This window comes from Lissotriton helveticus, chromosome 6 (assembly GCF_964261635.1).
Source record: "Lissotriton helveticus chromosome 6, aLisHel1.1, whole genome shotgun sequence".
Lineage (NCBI taxonomy): Eukaryota > Metazoa > Chordata > Amphibia > Caudata > Salamandridae > Lissotriton > Lissotriton helveticus.
In genome coordinates this window covers 787562104-787580647 of record NC_136067.1, presented here as the reverse complement: position 1 = coordinate 787580647, position 18544 = coordinate 787562104, and the positions used below count along the sequence as shown (strand labels likewise).

The 18544-nt window shown below is 45.6% G+C and overlaps 1 protein-coding gene across 4 annotated transcripts in view; it reads right to left on the bottom strand.

The window, feature by feature from the left end:
* HACE1 (HECT domain and ankyrin repeat containing E3 ubiquitin protein ligase 1) overlaps positions 1 to 18544 on the bottom strand; it is a 302230-nt gene that overhangs the window by 103343 nt on the left and 180343 nt on the right. For 2 of the 4 annotated variants that reach the window (XM_078648310.1, XM_078648311.1), the window contains exon 20: positions 5285 to 5416. The exons of the other annotated variants lie outside the window; for them this stretch is intronic. In XM_078648310.1, the coding sequence (XP_078504436.1) occupies positions 5285 to 5416 (132 nt within the window). The remainder of the gene's footprint in view (positions 1 to 5284; positions 5417 to 18544) is intronic. 4 annotated transcript variants of the gene reach the window in all.

Genomic DNA, 18544 nt, shown 5'->3' with positions numbered 1-18544 from the left:
AACATTGATATGGTTTCTGAGCCATATGATGTTTAAAATGATTAAAATATATTTACATACACATATACATTTGACTAAACGTACTCAACTGGTGTTTCTAAATACGCCTACCCCGTGTACCTGACCTAAGTCTAATGCGTGGGCGGGAATAGAAAGTTACAGTTTAAGTTAAGTTTGTTTTTGCCAAGTGAATAACTAAAGAATTCTCTGTGAGGGGTTATTCAGTTCTGTACCTGGAAGTTAGGATGGATGAGGAATGGTATCTCTTTCTCTGCTCTCGATATTCCAGGCTGCCTGCGAGGGCTGCCCGAAAGCGCCGGTGCTGGGTCTCTCGGCTTGAGATAGCAGCGCGTCTCTCAGCGCGTCAGGAAGGCGGGGCTGCTGCCAGCGGGGTCTGCTTCTGCTCTCGGCTTCGGCAAGTATGGCTGCTCCGTCTTGTCACCACGCGTGTGTTTGCATAGGGCAAGGTCGGCAATATTTATACCTTAAAGGTGCCGAGATTGACGTAAGGATGGACATAGGTACGTCAATAAAGATGTCATACGACTTGCTCGTTAGCACATTCTTTACTAAAGTTCTCTGTGAAATCAAAACAATGGCCGCACGGATTGTCCAGGTTGTCATAGGTTTGATTTGTTATGAGAACGTCGTATGCCTTATCAGGGGCTGGAGGAATGTCGCTTGTCTAATTAGATCTCAAGCGTTATGACCTAATCAGATAACACGTTCCTGTGCCGTAGTGTGACTGCGTCAGATAACGGTATCTGCATCATGGGGGTTTTCTTGCCTCATGGGCTGACTGTTAGTTAACTTGATAGTTAGTTTAACCAGAACAGGGTCAGGAATAGGGGGACTGATTCAGAACCTATAGAAATACACGACACTTCCAGCAGTCAGGATGGATACATACCTGTGTGATTGAGTTTCGTCCTGCAAACAATTTAAACATCTGAACTAAATCATCAAGGGTTTCTCCCCCGTTCACCTTTGTAACTCTCCTGTCACTTGCTTTGAAGCAAAAGAAAGGACTAAAAGAGTGGTGAGGACATATACTCCACACGCACAAAGTATTAGTATTAGTAGACCTACTAGGAATAGTAATGATGATAATAATCATCATCATTAAAAAGTATACTCTCTGTAACAGCTGTTAATTTGTACAAAAATGAATGATGGTCTCATGCTGCAGGCCACAGAGTTTGCAGTAAAGACAGACATCCATCATCTACGAGTTGGTCTAATTGCCTCTTTTTGGAGAAAACGTCCCCCCAGCAATATGCCAGGAAGATCGAGAAGACTTCCAGACTCCCTCGCCAAACAAGTAATAGCTCAGATGATTTGCCCTATGACAAGGTTATAAGCCTGAGGTTATAAGCCTTAACCACTGAGTTCTATTTTAAATATAGTTTAACCGTGTTCCAGTGACTTAAATGATATGTTTGTGTCAGTATTTTTTTATGTCTCATGATGTTACTGAGTTGCTCCAATCAATTTAGTTGCTGTATTTTTCTTTTTGAAGATTTTCATAAGGGGGTAACTGAACATTCCCCTTTATAGTGTATTCCAATTAAAGTATTCTAAAGGGATGCAAATCAATCATATCTGTATAGAAGGAATCTTGACCCTATACTGTTATTAGAAAATAATACAAAGTATTATTGACCGTGGCCTAAAAGTGACTAAATGAAAGCTGAATATCTATTAAAAGGTTCTAACAATAGTTACAAAACAGTCACAAAAAGAGTGAGGTGCTCATTCTAAATATACTCTAAAAAAGGTTATCCAGTGAATAATGTCACAATACATTTTAAAACACCAGCAGAATTCTTCAGATAAAGCAACATTGTAGAGTGTCTATTGACTGATTTTTAGCACACTGGGTTGGGTAAAGAGAATAGTTTATTTTCTACCCTGGTTGCCCCTTCAACTATATCTAAGTTGAAATTGTCTTTTGGGTCTTTCATTGCGCGTGTTCTTCAGAACGATTTCAGAAATGATAGTAGAAACCTCTAGTATCCATTAAACAACGTAACCATCAGCTTACTTCATAAATGCAAATAGGCAGTTGTGGCACAGTTATATTGCAACTCCCCCTTTCTCATAAATACACAAAACCTGGGGCAAATGTGGGAAAGAAAATGGCCATATTTGATGACACATCACTAATGGAATGAGTTACGTACCCTTACAGAATGCAACAAACTGCCTGACGTGTGTTTAGGATTCCAGGGGCTCTATTAAACAACATTAAAATAACACTTCAAAACCCTCCACAGCAAAAACGCTTTGTAAAGCGCTCTGATATCTGCAAAGATCTTGTTCGCGCTATATAAAACTTTCAAAATAAATAAATAAATAAACTTGGAAAGTCACGAGGAACTCACTCTCAGACCTGGAATAAGGTACTACTTATATGTATATATAATGCTTTGTAAACTAGGCCTTCATAGCCACGTGTGAGGCATACTGAAAAAAGTAGTAAGACTCAACTACCCATAGAAAACACTTTGTGAAACAGACCTTGATAGCCAAGTGAAATGCATACCGAAATCAGGAGTAAGATTCAACTACTTATAGTAAATGCTTTGAGAAGCAGACCTTGATATCCCGGTGGAAAGAGACACAGAAGACAGGAGGAAGTTTTAACTAATCATAGAAAACTGTGTGAATCAGACCTTGGTAGCCAGGTGAAAGGCATTCCCGAATACAGGAGTAAGAATCAACTACTCATTGAAGACGCTTTGTTAATCAGACTTTGATAGCAAACTGTGAGCATACTAAAGACAGGAGAAAGACTTAACTACTCAGAGAAAATGCTTTATGAATCAGACCTCGATAGCCAGATGAGCGGCATGCCGTAAACAGGCTTTAAGTGGGCCGGGTCTCCCCGGTGCTGAGCACCGGCAGTTTTTCAAAGGGGGCCTCGAAACGGGCCTCTACTGGACTCTGTTTTGTGCCCTACAGGTGGTCGTTTTTTCCCGGACTGCAGTGACAGCAGGCACATAGATGTGCGTGTGCTCACACTGCTCACTTCTCACTAGTGTAGAAGGTACAGCATGAAGTCATGCCAGGTGAGCATTGTAAGGGAAGGGAAATCCCTTAAAGAGTTATTTTCTCTCTGGATTTCCCTTCTCTTTTTGAAACTCAGGAGCATCAACATTGCCGTGGTGTCACCAGAGATTTAAGTGAAAGCTTTTTCAATAGTATATACAAGCCATAGTTGCTGCTTATTTATTTTATGCACCTAACAACCATTGACAAAGCCAATAGTGCTGACACACAATGCTAAGCACAGATTTTTAGCTTTCATGTTTTTAAGCAACGCCTTTAATTACATTTGCCATGCCCCTTCGAGAGACCCCCCAGTTCTCATCCCACTTAAAGGCCTGGGGGTAACCAGGGCTTTAAGTGGGCCGGGTCTCGCCGGGTCTGAGCACCGGCGGTTTATTTAAGGGGACCTCGAAACGGGTCTCTATCGGGCTCTGTTTTGTGCCCTGGCATAGGCGGTCCGGTTTTTTCCGGACTGCAGCGACAGCAGGAACATCGATGTGCGTGTGCTCACACTGCTGACGTCTAACTAGTGGACAAGTTACGGTATGACGTCATGCCAGGTGAGCGTTGTAGGGGAAGGGAAATCCATTAAAGAGAGTAATTTTCTCTCTGGATTTCCCTTCTCTTTTTGAAACTCAGGAGCAGCAACATTGTTGTGGTGTCACCAGGGCTTTAAGTGGAAGTTTTTTCAATATTATATCCAAGCCATTGTTGCTACTTATTTATCTTATGCAACTAACAACCATTGACAAAGCCAATAGTCCTGACTTGTTCTAGGTATCCTCAGTGCTTTAAATGGGAAAAAAATAAGTGCAGGTACTCTTAAAATGAGCTATGAGTGTAGCAAGTGGGTCAGGGCTAGGGGTGGTGCAAAGGACAAGACATACAAGACACTTCAACTATGTGGCCGAATACTTATATATTCTGATTGCGCACTCACAGAAACAAGCAGCAATGCTCACACAAAAAATTCCAAGAATGTCCTTTAAAATACCTCCCTAGTGTCCTCTTCCTCTTTACTCGCTTTTCTCTCACACGCACACACACACAAACATGCACACACAAGCAGGAAAACACCCAGACAGAAGCACACAGACACTCACACAAAAGACTCAGTTGGGATAAAGGCCATTTTACACCCCTTATCTCAGGTAGCTTTCTTAATTGCTGCAGTCAGCGGGATGCCTGGATTCGAGTGTGTGCACAAATGCACACCATGGTGTGAATGTGATTGACAGAACAGGGCCTGAATGGACCCTGCTCCGCCAAACACAGCGTGATGGTGAACACCGGACATTATGCAGATGAGCCCTGCTGAATTGTTTAGAGGTGGCTCAGCTTGGGCTAGAGACGCTTTGGCCGTCAGACAGCCTTGTACGTGCGCGTGAGCCAAAGCAACAATGAGCCTACCTTTGATGAGTACCGGTAGTCTCCTTGGCAGCAGAGAAGTGCTGGTACTCAGAGCGTAAAAACGAGAAGTGCCGGTACTCAGTACCAGTGAGTACCGGCCCATTTCAAGCACCGGGTATCCTGTTACTTGTTGGATCATATATCTGGATGCAATGACAGAAACAGCAAAATACAAGTCGTGTGGGCACTATGCTAAGCACAGATATTTTGCTTACCTGTTTTTTAGCCGCGCCCTTATTTACATTGGCCACGACCCTTTGAGAGACCCCCCCAGTTTTTTCATCCCACTTAAAGCCCTGGGCCTAACTATAATAGACAATTATTTGGTAGCCAGGTGAAAGGCATACCGAAAACAGGAATAAGCATCAACCACTAAAAAATAGAAAATGCTTTGAGAATTAAGCCCACACGTGTTCACAGAAGGCCAGCGCGGGCGCGACAGGCTCTGTAATTAATGGCGCGCGCTCGAGGTCAGGCCCTATCTGCAAACCTGCGATAGAGACTTTGATTTGCCCCTCGATCCCTGAGCGGCCGCGTGACCCGGGCCAAGGCTCCGTCGCAAAGCAACCGCCCTCTCACCTATCCGCGCGCCGTCCAATTAAACCCCGGCACGGTTCAGCGCGCGGCTCGCAGACAAGGGAGCCAAATGAGGATCTACCGCTGCAGCGCGCTCGTGCGCCGGCCATCCGTCCTGGTCTTTGATAATTTGCTGACACGAGCACCGCATTACCGTGCACATGCATGCTCCCACAGCAACACAGGCTCAGAATGAGAGGCATTTTTACACATTAATACTGTCGCGCATGCAGAAACGGGTTCTTACCAATTCATATTCATCAAAGAGCTGTATGAGGGAGGGAGGGATGAACAAATGAAAGCCCTGGAGGAAGCCGTCGATCTGCGGGTGAATGGCTCGCGTCATGCGAAGTTCGGTGACGAGTTGAACATACTCCGCCTGCAATGGCACAAAAAAACATACATTTTTTTCCTACTTTTTCCATCCGTGTGCGACAAACACAGTGTGTTGTGTTGCGATAGCCTGACTGGAGCAGGTTTCAGTTACAAACTACACACTTTGCAAACAGTCTGCATCAAGTAAATGTATTGTGATGAAAGCCTATTTCTGTTGTATGCTCCTAGACAGGCGGTATTGCTAAAGGCGAGGCTTTGCAAGCTCTGTTAGTTCCCGCCTCCCGCTAAAGATGTACACCGATTTTTCTCCAGTGAAACGGGTCAGCATTTAATGTCCGTTTTCCTAATGTAAGATCCGGACTAGCGTGCTACTCGCCGTAAAGGCGCTTCGACGCCTCGCCAGCGTCAGCAGGCGCTAATTAAATGGAATTACAATACTACAGCAACAGCGAAGTGAGGACTCATTCTTTATGTATGAATACAGAGTACTACACAAACGGAGACACTATCACTGGGAGGGTGGAGGGTTTCACCAGGGTCTTAGCCGGCTGCCGGCCTGTTCTTGCTAAATGAGCAAATGCCAGAGATATAACTCTTGTATACATGCAATGTAAACAATCACACAAAACATGTTTTTCAAACTTTACTTGAACAAGCCCACCAGCAAGCTTAAACTCAGTGTATCACAGTTTTTAATCCCCAAATCCCCGACTATATAACATTTAAATGGGCCTGGTTTGATTGGCAGCGAACCAGAAAACCTACAGCTACACACCAAGAATCTAAAACAAACTAACTTCATGTTTCGCATTCTCTACCTCACAAGAGTTCGGGAAGAATTCAAGATCCCCTGTTTCACCCTATGTCAAGTGCCAGCAGCCAATGGTGGAGCCCCAAAGTCCCGCCGCTAAACCGGGGGAAGCTGGATTGTGAAGGGAACCAGCTAGGATGTGCCAGTCCTTCAGGATGGTCCCAAGGCGAATGACTATTTGTGAGAATGAGAGACTAAGGGACATTCTGCAGTGGGACTTGTCATTATACAATTCAATGTGTTTATTTTGGTTTGGAACTCCTAGGGAGGTCCACAAAAACATATCAATGAATTTAAAAAAGAAACAAACTTTACATATAGTACAAAATTCTTTCTTATACATCGCTACATCCCAAGGGTAATTTTTATATCGGGCGTACTGTATACGTCACGCCACAGCCGTTCATCACGTTTTTCAGTGAGTATCCTTGAAGCCACCGAGCTATCTATCCATCGGGCATTATAAGAGTTCCCCGTCTGGGTGAAGCTTGCAACATGACAGATGTATAGAAATAATACTACTTCCTTAAGTAGGAATTTTCACTTTGAGAAATATTCACAAAGTGTGCTTTACACACCGGTGTTCAAATGCAGGGCTGAAAAGAGAACTAGAAGCATAATTGCAAAACTGAGTATCTTAGGCCGAAATTGATAGTCTTACCCGCCAAACTGCAGCAAACGTTTGAGTGGTTTGATGGAGACACTGTCTAAAACTTAAAAATGATTTATCCCAGGCACTGACTCGGTGCAAAGCAAGATGTGAAACAAGTTATATCGAAGTTTGGGCATAGTTAATACTGTAACTCAAAATGACGTATTGCTTTGGTCTCAGTGCCATCCATGCTCTTTGAAGTATTGGGTTACTTTTAGCAGGTAAATGACATCACGCTAATTTTAATTTAAAGATATTAAAATGCTTTGGATGGAAACTGTTTGTTTCGCTATAAAAAAGAAAAAATACCTAAAATAAATAATCATGGAAGTACAACACAAAGCAAACAATAAGCCAACATATTTACAAGAGGATCAAAAAATAGAACATCAGCCTATTGGCCAATATGAACTACACATTTCTAAGATAACCTCTCTAACGAGATCACGGCGTGCTAGGCTGCTTTGCTAGCGCGTTAAATTTCAAGAAATCAAACACATCGTGACATTATAATGTAAAGACAAGCATACACATATTAAAATAACCTTGCACGTTCAGAAAAGCTAGTGAAAAGTTTATGGCCCGTTACAACATGTACAAACCCACACTGCCACCCAGTGGCGAATAACCTACAAAGAAAGCAATACCATGCAAAATACCAGGAACAAGAAACCAATGGTGATTCGCACGTGGAATTATTTTCTATGAGGTTTCATTGATTACAAGGGCATATTTGTCTCCGGCGAGGGCTGGATGCTACAACTAATGCAACCAAAAACCAATATTAGATTAGTTGGAGCCAAATAAGTAAAGGGATCGACTAATTCCTGGCAGAAATGACAGCTAGATGAATGAATGCACTGAGCAATGGTAGACTGGAGAAGTAAAGCAATTGAAGCGCGAATGTTAAAGTGCATCCTCAGATTCTTTATCTTTGAAACAAGACGAATTACAGGTTGGGAGCCCACACAGTGTTTACACGTTATCAAAGCACCAGGTGCGCCACTGAGGTATCTGGTTTTGCTTTGGCGCTGCGTGACAACGTACACAGCATAAATGGCGCTACTTCGCCAAAGCGCTTTCACTTTCAGTTCCAGAATGTTCCAGCCCGGTAGGTGTCACGGGATCAAATGACTTAGACGGAGATGGGGGTGCAGGGGTCCTGCCGCAGGGCCATGGGCAGAAAGACAATTTGGTGTTTGTTGTGTGGGTCGTTGTGGTGCGACGGCAGGAGGGTGAGGAAGATGGGGGGGTGATGGGGTGCTAACAATTACGCTGAGGCACATTAAGGGCTGATTACACAGGACCCGATTGAGCCCAAGTGTGTGACGATTGCGTGACATTCAGTCCTGCAACCTTTGCGCCCCTCGGAATATTGGCGCCCCAGGCCCATGCGCAAGACCGGCCCGGTAGGCAGGCGATAGCGAATCCGCATAGGGAACCTAGATTATACAACGTTATGATTTTCATGCAATATATAATATTCCTTTTGCATATTGCCAGTTTGAAAATGTTCCCACTGCCGACTAACAATTTTGGATAGAAGGACCACAAATAAGCAAGTACAAGTAAAGCTATCCGAAAATGTGTTAATGACTTTTTCCTAGCAAAGCTTCAATGCTGGATTACGAGTCAAGGCAACAATATTTTGCAAAGGTGTTACGAGAATACCAAGTGGTCGCCTGGCACAAAGCTCATAATCACACTTTTCAACGTGCATTAGTGGCCACTCTGTAGATTTTCTGGAATTTTTTCATATGCAAAAGGGCCAGCCCTATTCCCAGCCTCACAGCACTCAGTGATGCATTTCACTTTTGCATGTGCACACTGTGAAAGTGCGTGTTGTATTTCAGCCTCGCCCTTGGTAGCCCTCCACAGGCAGCTGAAAGCCACCTGACCATTGTATGCTCATCCAACTTGGAAATGTAACGACTGGGTACATATTTCCAATCAAGCCTTGTAGTCTCTCCACTGCATATGATGAAGGATGCTGAAGCAGCAAGGAAGCTACCAATTGACAATACTAATAAAGATAGCAACTAATCAGCACCTTGTTACAGATACATTTAAGCTGATCGTCACTGACACTGAAAAAGAGGAATATGGAAAATCCACTCCTACGGCCTGTAACTCGTTCATCTTCCTGGAAAACACTTTGAAGGTTAAAACCACTTGGCATCAGAACTATGCAATGGACCAACATAAGGAACCACAAACTAGGCCAAGGCGAGTTATCAATGAGCAGTAATGTAGGGTGCACACAACCCTTCGCAAACTGAGTCACGACCTGGCTCTCAAAAAGAGAGGGATCCGTTGCATGGCAAATATCAATTCCCTTGTAACAGCTGACAACCACAAGTCATTCTTTGCAAGCTCTAAAATAAATGAATGTTCTGCACTTCAAACAATGAATATGTAGGTGGCTCAAGCTGTCTCTACCAGCAACACCTACAGAACCTCAACCACGTGTATTTAGAGATATGCCCACTCTCCTGTCCAGCATCATATTGAGAACTTACTCAGAAAGTACCAGTGCCAAGCAAATCTCTGCCTCTGAGGTGTCAAACATTTAAATGCTTCCTGTTCTCGTCTGTTGGGTACAGAAGCCCACTCCCATGACAGAAGCAAGAGAAAAATTGGCAGCCCAACTGACCCCTCCAAACCCACCCCGCAGCTTGCACAGAAGATATACATGTATTTATTAGATTTTCATGTGTCAGTTTACAGCCACTAGGATAAATGGCACCAGAAACATGCAGTTTCTGTTCATAACATACTGCACGATCATAAAAAATGGGAAGGCATCTACGAGATTAAAGTTCCTGGGGGCCAGAATGGCACCTCAAAGAGTAGTCCTCTTTCGAAACTCCAGAAAGTAGGCTAACAGGCGCACTGTATACTGATTCTTTGCAAAAATATCAAGTTATGGATACGGTAACATATTGACAGATCTGTGATATCTGGGTTGCGCTAATATGCCTGAAACCTACGTAGAGCAAAAGCCTAAACAGTGATTTCCCCTGTCAGGTGAGCGGCTAGAATATCCATTGTGACTTCCCAGGCCTAGGCATCAGGGTTTACCCGTATAGCTTGAACGAGCCCATTTTTGAGATAGTGTGTTGCAGTGGTATTGTGCAATAACAACAGCACCGGTCTATCTGCCTTGCGTTTGTTGGAGAAAAGCAGTTAAATTCAAACGGATTGCTCTGAGCTCCCTAAGCTCCTAGTGCTCCATCAAACTGATGCAGAGAACATACTCAGATTTTCCCCAGGGGTCATGACAAAAGTCATCCTCTAGATACAGCGCCATCCTTCTAGAGATTTATATAAATGGGGATGATTCCTTAAGGAGAACAGGGGCTTGAATCAAAGCTAGATTTGTCACAAAACACAATTACCCCATACACCATAAATTGCAAAATTGTTTTTCACAGTAGTCCCTTTTATTGACTCTGTATGTATTTGAATGATTTTACTTTTTCTATTCTTTTATCACATTTCCAATTATCCTCTTCAATTTACATGTGCTACATTAACGATATTTACAACATATATACTGTACATTTTATATATACATAGAATTTCTATTTTTTATGTACATTTGAAGAGTTACAACTATCTCCTGTACACAGTGTCCTACTGACTTGGGGATGTCAAGGTATATCTTCTTCTTGATCCTATCTAAATTAATCAGTAATGGTCCTGACTTATATGGTCAAAGCAAGATATCTTTCAATACGAATCCTCATATTTATAGCAAAAAATGTCTTTTTTCATACTGTAAATTTGTCACAATGTCTGACTTCTTATTTACGCTTTTTCTTAAACTTTATGACCAATTAATATCGCCGACGCGTTTCGACCTTGTCTTTGTGGGACCTGCACTTTTGTATTTCATCAAGGTCTTCCTCAGGGCTGTGTTTACACTGTTGTAGGACAAACTTCAAATCTATAAAGAATAAAAATTGCTTTCAGTAAGGGTCATTGTTGGTTTAGAGAGTATCAAACTGCATTCTTTATTGTCATCGGTAAACTGTACATACCCCTGTGCCCTCGCAGGCGGTCGCCCCCTTCACGCTGCTCTGCCGCTCGCCTGCCTGCTGCCCTAGCTGCTGCCTGGCCGCTACCTGCTCGCTGCTGACCTCCGCTCACCTCCTCCGCTGCCCTCCGCATCAGGCTCACCTTCTGCCCGCAGCCTGCCGCCTCTGCCCCCGCTCCTCTCCGGACCCGCTGCCCCGGTCACCTCCGTGATTCCCGCCGCCGCTGACCAGTAGCTCCGCCTCCCCTCCACTCCCATTGGTCCTCCCACCTCCCGCCTCCCCGCTGACTCTCCCTCCCGGCTCCTACTTATGACGCCCCCTCAGCGACCGCGCAGCGGACGCGCGCAGCGGGAGCGCCGATTGAGCGCCGAAGGTGCGCCAAAGGTAAGCCCGTCTGCGCCCGTCCGCGCCTGGACCGCGCCCAGTGCCAGGACTCCTGGGCCACGCCGTCACCAGCCCACCCGCCGGACCTACGACGCCACCGAACTCAACGCCCTCAACGCCGGCCGACTCCCGGGCTGTTACCAAGCCAACCCGAGACGCAGCCACGGACCCTTCAGCTGCAACGCCTGCAAGTTCACCTGCATCCGGACCTGCACCACTCCAGCAGCGCTCAAGACCTCGACGAGCAACAGCAGCAACCACCTGAAGTGCATCCTGCTCAACACCCGCTCCGTCCACAGACACGCCGTCGAGCTCTGGAACCTGCTCGACACAACATCACCAGACGTCGCCTTCCTCACGGAAACCTGGATGAACGCCTCTTCAGCGCCCGACATAGCCATCGCCATCCCAGACGGCTACAAGATCATCAGGAGGGACCGCATCAACCACACCGGAGGAGGCATCGCCATCGTCCACAGGAACACCATCCGCATCACGACCAACACCGACGACACCCTCGCAACCGCCGAGCACCTGCACTTTCAGGTCCACATCAACCCCAAGACCACCCTCAGAGGCACCCTCATCTACAGACCCCCGGGACAACGCGCACAATTCAGGGAAGACATCGCCGACTTCATCAGCCCGCACGCCCTCTGCTCCACTGACTACATCCTCCTCGGGGACCTCAACTTCCACATGGAGAACAACAACGACCGCAACACCACCACCCTGCTGGACAACCTCGCCAACCTGGGACTCAAGCAACTGGTGACCACCCCCACCCACTACGCCGGACACACACTCGACCCCGTCTTCTCATCCAGCAAGGACATCGCCTTCAGCCAAGCCACCGGACTCCACTGGACGGACCACAGCTGCGTCCACTTCAACTTCGCAAGGACCACGATCCACCACCACCAGCAACAGGCTGCACGCAGGAGCTGGAACAAGATCACAGCCGACCAGCTCGCGTCCTCCCTGAGCATGAACCCGCCCACCAGCACAACGAACCCTAGCCAGGCGGCCACCAACCTCACGAAGTGGATCAGCGACTGCGCAGACGAGCTCGCCCCCGAGTACCCCGCCCAGCAGACCCGGTAGCAAGAAAGCCCCATGGTTCACCGACGAACTCAAGAGCTCCAAGAAGAACAGCCGAGCCCTCGAGAGAACCTGGCGCAGAGACCCAACACCGGACAACATGTCTGCCCTCAAGCTCGCCACCCGAAAACACCACCAACTCATCCGCGCCACCAAGAAAACTGCATTCCAGGAACGACTGGACAACAACGCACACAACAGCAAAGAACTCTTCAACATCGTCAAAGAGCTCTCCAACCCCAACGCCGGAAACAAGAACATCACCCCTTCGCAAGACCTCTGCAACTCCCTCGCCTCCTACTTCCACAACAAGATTGCGGACATACACAACAGCTTCAGCACTCAACCGACGAACACCACGACCGAACCACCGCCCCCCACCACCACCCTCCGCGCCTGGTCTCCGATCAGCACCAAAGACACCGTCCGCACGATGAACTCCATCCACTCCGGATCTCCGACCGACCCCTGCCCTCATCACGTCTTCAACAAGGCCGACGCTGTAATCGCACCCCACCTGCGGGACATCATCAACACATCCTTCGACACCGCTTCCTTCCCAGAGAGCTGGAAGCAAGCCGAACTCAGCGCTCTACTCAAGAAGCCATCGGCTGACCCCACCGACCTCAAAAACTACCGCCCCATCTCGCTGCTCCCGTTTCCTGCAAAAGTCATCGAGAAGACCGTCAACAAGCAGCTGGCCGCCTTCCTCGAGACGAACGGATCCCTCGACCCCTCGCAGTCTGGCTTCCGGGCCAACCACAGCACCGAGACCGCCCTGATCGCAGTCACCGATGACATCCGAGCGCTGCTCGACAACGGAGAAACAGCGGCCCTCATCCTCCTCGACCTCTCCGCGGCCTTCGACACTGTCTGCCATCGTACCCTAGTACAACGCCTCAGCAACGTCGGAGTCCAGGAGAAGGCACTGGAGTGGATCATCTCCTTCCTCGTCGGAAGGACACAGAGAGTCCGCCTCCCTCCGTTCAGATCTGAAGCCACCGAAGTCATCTGCGGCGTCCCTCAAGGCTCCTCGCTCAGTCCAACCCTCTTCAACATCTACATGAGCCCCCTCGCAGACATCGCACGCCAGCACAACCTCAACATCATCTCCTACGCCGACGACACCCAGCTGATCCTCTCCCTCACCAACGACACCGCCACCGCCAGAGCCAACCTTCACGAAGGGATGAAAGAGGTAGCCGAATGGATGAAGAACAGCCGCCTGAAACTGAACTCAGATAAGACGGAAGTCCTCATCTTGGGATCCTCACCCGCCGCTTGGGACGACTCCTGGTGGCCCCCCGCCCTAGGCAGCGCACCCAAACCAACAGACCACGCACGCAACCTGGGCTTCATCCTGGACTCCTCCCTCTCCATGACCAGACAAGTCAACGCCGTCTCCTCGTCGTGCTTCAACATCCTGCGCATGCTACGTAAGATCTTCCGGTGGATCCCCACCGAGACCAGGAAGACGGTCACCCAGGCCCTCGTCACCAGCCGTCTGGACTACGGCAACACCCTCTACGCCGGAACCACCGCCAAACTCCAGAAGAGACTCCAGCGGATCCAGAACACCTCAGCACGACTCATCCTGGACATCCCCCGCCGCAGCCACATCTCCGGACACCTGAGAGACCTGCACTGGCTCCCGGTCAACAAGAGAATCACCTTCCGTCTTCTCACCCACACACACAAAGCCCTACACAGCCAAGGCCCAGGATACCTCAACAGCCGCCTCAACTTCTACGCTCCCAAACGCCAGCTTCGATCGACCAGCCACGCCCTCGCCGCCGTCCCCCGCATCCGTAGAGCCACCACAGGGGGACGGTCCTTCTCCTACCTCGCCGCCAAGACATGGAACTCCCTCCCCACCCACCTCCGCCTGACCCAGGACCACCTCGCCTTCAGGAAGCAACTCAAGACCTGGCTGTTCGAGCAGTAGCAGATCCCCCTCCCCCAGCGCCTTGAGACCCACTGGGTAAGTAGTGCGCTATATAAATGCGATGATTGATTGATTGATACATACCCGCCTTGATGGTGACGCTGGTTTTTTTTTTGTTCTCTCCTACGTGGTAAAAAATGTCTATTAGGTCTTTGGTGATGTGGGTTCTCGTGAAGTTCGTGTTTTACAATCGACTGAGGTGCTTTAAAACATAGGATTCCATACCCTTGTTTTCTTTTACTTGTTTTCACGGAGGGGTCGTCAGTTGACTGCCGTCATTCTTGATAGTCCGGGGCCAGAGACTCGTGAACGATATCCGTTAGGGAAGCACCATATGAGTGTCTTTGTTAACTAGTTAGGTTGCACGGACGTTTTCAGATGAGTTCGAATAATACGAACATGCTTTTTAAGTTTGCCTTGTCTTTTTGTTTAGGGAGCTCGAAGGCTTGTATGTATGTTTGCATACCTGTTTTTTCCGTTATCTCCGTTTATTTGTGGTTCCTTTCTCCTTGCTTGTTCTTGTCATCCGCGTCTCCGTCGTCGCTTTACTTCCGTGTTCTGGCGTTCTGGGATCTGAACTTGACATGTCTGATGTACTTTTAGTTCCGTGTCACATGATCTTCAAGATTTCTGGGGTTTGTAGTTTTTGGTTGCACTTTTCCTTATATCACGAGACATTATGTCCAAAACTCGTCCTTCACCACGATTCGCTTTTTTTGTGTGTTGCGAACCCACATACCACTGATGATCCTTTTGCTTAAATGCAATTCGTCAGTTCCGACATCTCATTTAGACCATTTTCTGTTGTACCCAAATACAGAATGATTTTTGCTTCAAATTTTGACATGATATTTTCTACATTATTTCCCACGATGTGTTTAAGAACTGTCCATTTCATCTCTTTTTCTGAGTGTCCCATCTCTGTGTAGTGCTGGACCATTGGTGCGTTAGGTGTTTTACATTTAATTCGCGACCGATGTGGTGTTATTCGTTTCTTTATTTGTTGACTTGTCTTCCCTACGTACGCTTTGGAACATGGACATACCACACAGTATATTACATTTTGCGTATTGCAATTTGTAAATTCTTCGTGATGTATATATTTTTTCCCATATTGGAATTTCGTTTCCTCTATTGCATTGGTACATGAGACGCAGTTACCACATTTTTTGTGTCCTCTCACAGGTGGTAATGCCAACATGGACCTCAATGATGTAGTTTGTTTTCTTACCGATGTATTTGCCCGTACTAATTGGTCCTTAATACTTGAGTTCTTTTTTAGGGCAAAAATCCGCAAATCCTTAAATTGTTCCACATTTTTTACTGTGTTCCAATTTCTTCTGATTATTTTCTGTATTTCGTTGGTTACACCAGAAAAGGTGGTTACACATACCAGCGGTGTTTTGGTGTCTTTACACTTTGGAGTTAGAAGGGTCTCTCTTGGCATATACCATGCTCTTTTCATGGCCTTTTTTAGGAGCTTTCTTGGATAATTTCTCTCAAGCAATTTCTCCAGAAGCAATGACGCGTTGGCAAAGTAATCTTCTTTTTTCGTGCAGTTGCGGCGTATTCTTATAAATTGGCTCAAAGGCAGATTTTCTCTCAGATTTCTCTGGTGGAAGCTTCTAAAATGAAGGAATGCGTTTCTATCTGTCTCTTTGGTGTATAATGTTGTATATATACGTCCTTCTTCATGTCGAATTAGAAGATCCAAAAAATTCATTTCTATTTTGCTCTTGTTTGTAGTGAATTGGATATCCTGATTTCTGTCATTTAGCCATTTAGTGAAATTTAGTAATTGTTCTTCACTGCCTCGCCACAACATGAAGACGTCGTCTATATAACGGTACCACATTTTAATGTGGCCGTCATATGGATTGTTGTAGAAGATCCATCTTTCTTCAAACGCTGCCATAAACATGGCCATCTCCGGAGCAAAAGGACACCCCATCGCGGTGCCCTTCACTTGGATATATTTAATGCCGTTGAATGTAAAGAAGTTATTTTTCAAGCATATCTCTGCCAGTTTTAGAAGATTGTCTGTCGGGACATTGTGAGGGCGTTCTCTTTTTTCCAGAAAACTTTCCATTACTTCTAGGCCTGCTTCTTGTTGAATATTCGAATATAGGCTTACAATATCTATGTGACTAGAAATTCATGTTCTTCTTCAAATGGATGATCTTCAAGTATTGCAATTGCTTGCATCGTGTCTTTAATATAGCTTGTTGTCTCTGCAACTAATGGCTTCAGGAAGGTGTCAACATATTTTGCCGGATGTTCTAGTATTGAATTTACACCTGATATTATAGGTCTTCCTGGAGGGTTCTTTTGGTCCTTGTGTATTTTGGGTAGGATATACATTAGTGGTGTACGTGGGTTTTCATTAATCATGTATTTAGCTTCTTTTTTAGATAGCCACCCTCCTTCTCCTTTGTTTTTTAGTATTTCCAGTTCGAATTTGATTTTATTGTTCCAGTCTTCATCTGTCTTCCGGTAGTATTGCTCATTGCTCAATTGTCGTATCACTTCTGCTTCATAATGTTCTCGTTCTTCTTTAGATTTTCTAGTGCTACTTTTTCTTGTTTAGGCAGATTCCATTTTGTATAGATCCTCTTGTTTTCAAGACTTGACAGATCTCGCAGTACATTTTTCTCGAATGTCAGCAATTCCATTGGCATGTTTGTAGTGTTAGGGAAGAAAGTAGACTGGTTCTTTAAACCGGAATAGTTCCTCTCTTGATATTCTGGACGGTCCGCAAAGACATTTTTTTGTCTCATTTTCCTGAATAGTTGTATGATTTCTAGTTTGTAGAGTCCTATATCTGGTTTTACTGTTGGGATGAATGAGAGCCCTTTTTGTAACACACTTGTTTCTTCTGATGTAAGTACATGATTGGATAAATTATATACAGGGTTTTCTTCTCTTCTTACCATCGATAGACATTCCTTCTCGTGGTTATTTGTCCCTGAAATTGGTTGGGTTGCGGGTTGTACCATCTTGAACCTCGTGCTCTGCCCCTGTTTCAGCGATTTCCTCTGTCCAAAAAAGGTGCCGTTTGATAGACTTGCCCCTGTTGGTTTGTGGCTCCACTTGTCGAAGGGGTACTATCACTTGAGCTGTCTGATGCAGATGATGCGTCTGAGAAGGTCAAAAATTGTCGTTTACTTCTTCCTCCATAAGTGCATAGCACTCCTGTGTTTTGAGGTTGCTTGAAGAAGTCTTTGTCTAAATATGGATACGTCTTTTTTTCTGAGAAGTTACTGATGTCTTTCTGTAGTTTAAATTTTTTTGCTTCTTCTGTAGTTTTCTGGAAAACTTCGTTTTCTTTTTGAATTTTAAGAAGTAGTGCTTGTGCGTTTTCAATGGCTGTGTTGTTCAGCAGAGCTTCTTCTAATTCCTTAATTAGATCGAGTTCTTTTAGGCTCAAACGTTCGGCAGTTTTAATTGAGTGGAACATCCAATCTCTGGAGCATTTTGTTCCTATATGGCTGAAGCCGTCCAGGTATTCTGGTTGGTCAACAAAAATTACTGGAACATTCCGCACTTGTAAACCGGCCGGTATAGTTCCTGCTTTCAGATGTTCGAAGAGGACTTCCCCATGTAATGCAGTCCTTATCTGTTTCTTTTTTAGTCTGGTTATCTTTTCTAGTTCGGTTTGCTGACTCAAGTTGGTGGCTGTGCTTCCTGGATTAAGTGTAGATGGTCTTTTTTAGAAATTCTTCTATGTCTTCTTCTCTGAAGCTCAAAGTTTTGGGTTCTGACATTTGCAGTTGCTAAGACTGAAAGCTTTGGTGGTACTCTCTTGACTGTGCCCTTACTTTAGAAAGCAACTGTGTTAATCTATTGATGTTTATGGATGTGTGTACAGGAGATAGTTGTAACTCTTCAAATGTACATAAAAAATAGAAATTCTATGTATATATAAAATGTTGTAAATATCGTTAATGTAGCACATGTAAATTGAAGAGGATAATTGGAAATGTGATAAAAGAATAGAAAAAGAAAAAGTAAAATCATTCAAATACATACAGAGTCAATAAAAGGGACTACTGTGAAAAACAATTTTGCAATTTATGGTGTCAGGGGTAATTGTGTTTTGTGACAAATCCTTCTAGAGAGGCACCATCAAGCTTAAATATGACAGTCCAGAAGCGCCAAGTCCTGGCCTCTTAGGAGGAGCATCACCAACAGATCTGTGGCCGCCGCAGATGTTGCAAACACGGAGTTCTCAGTGACCA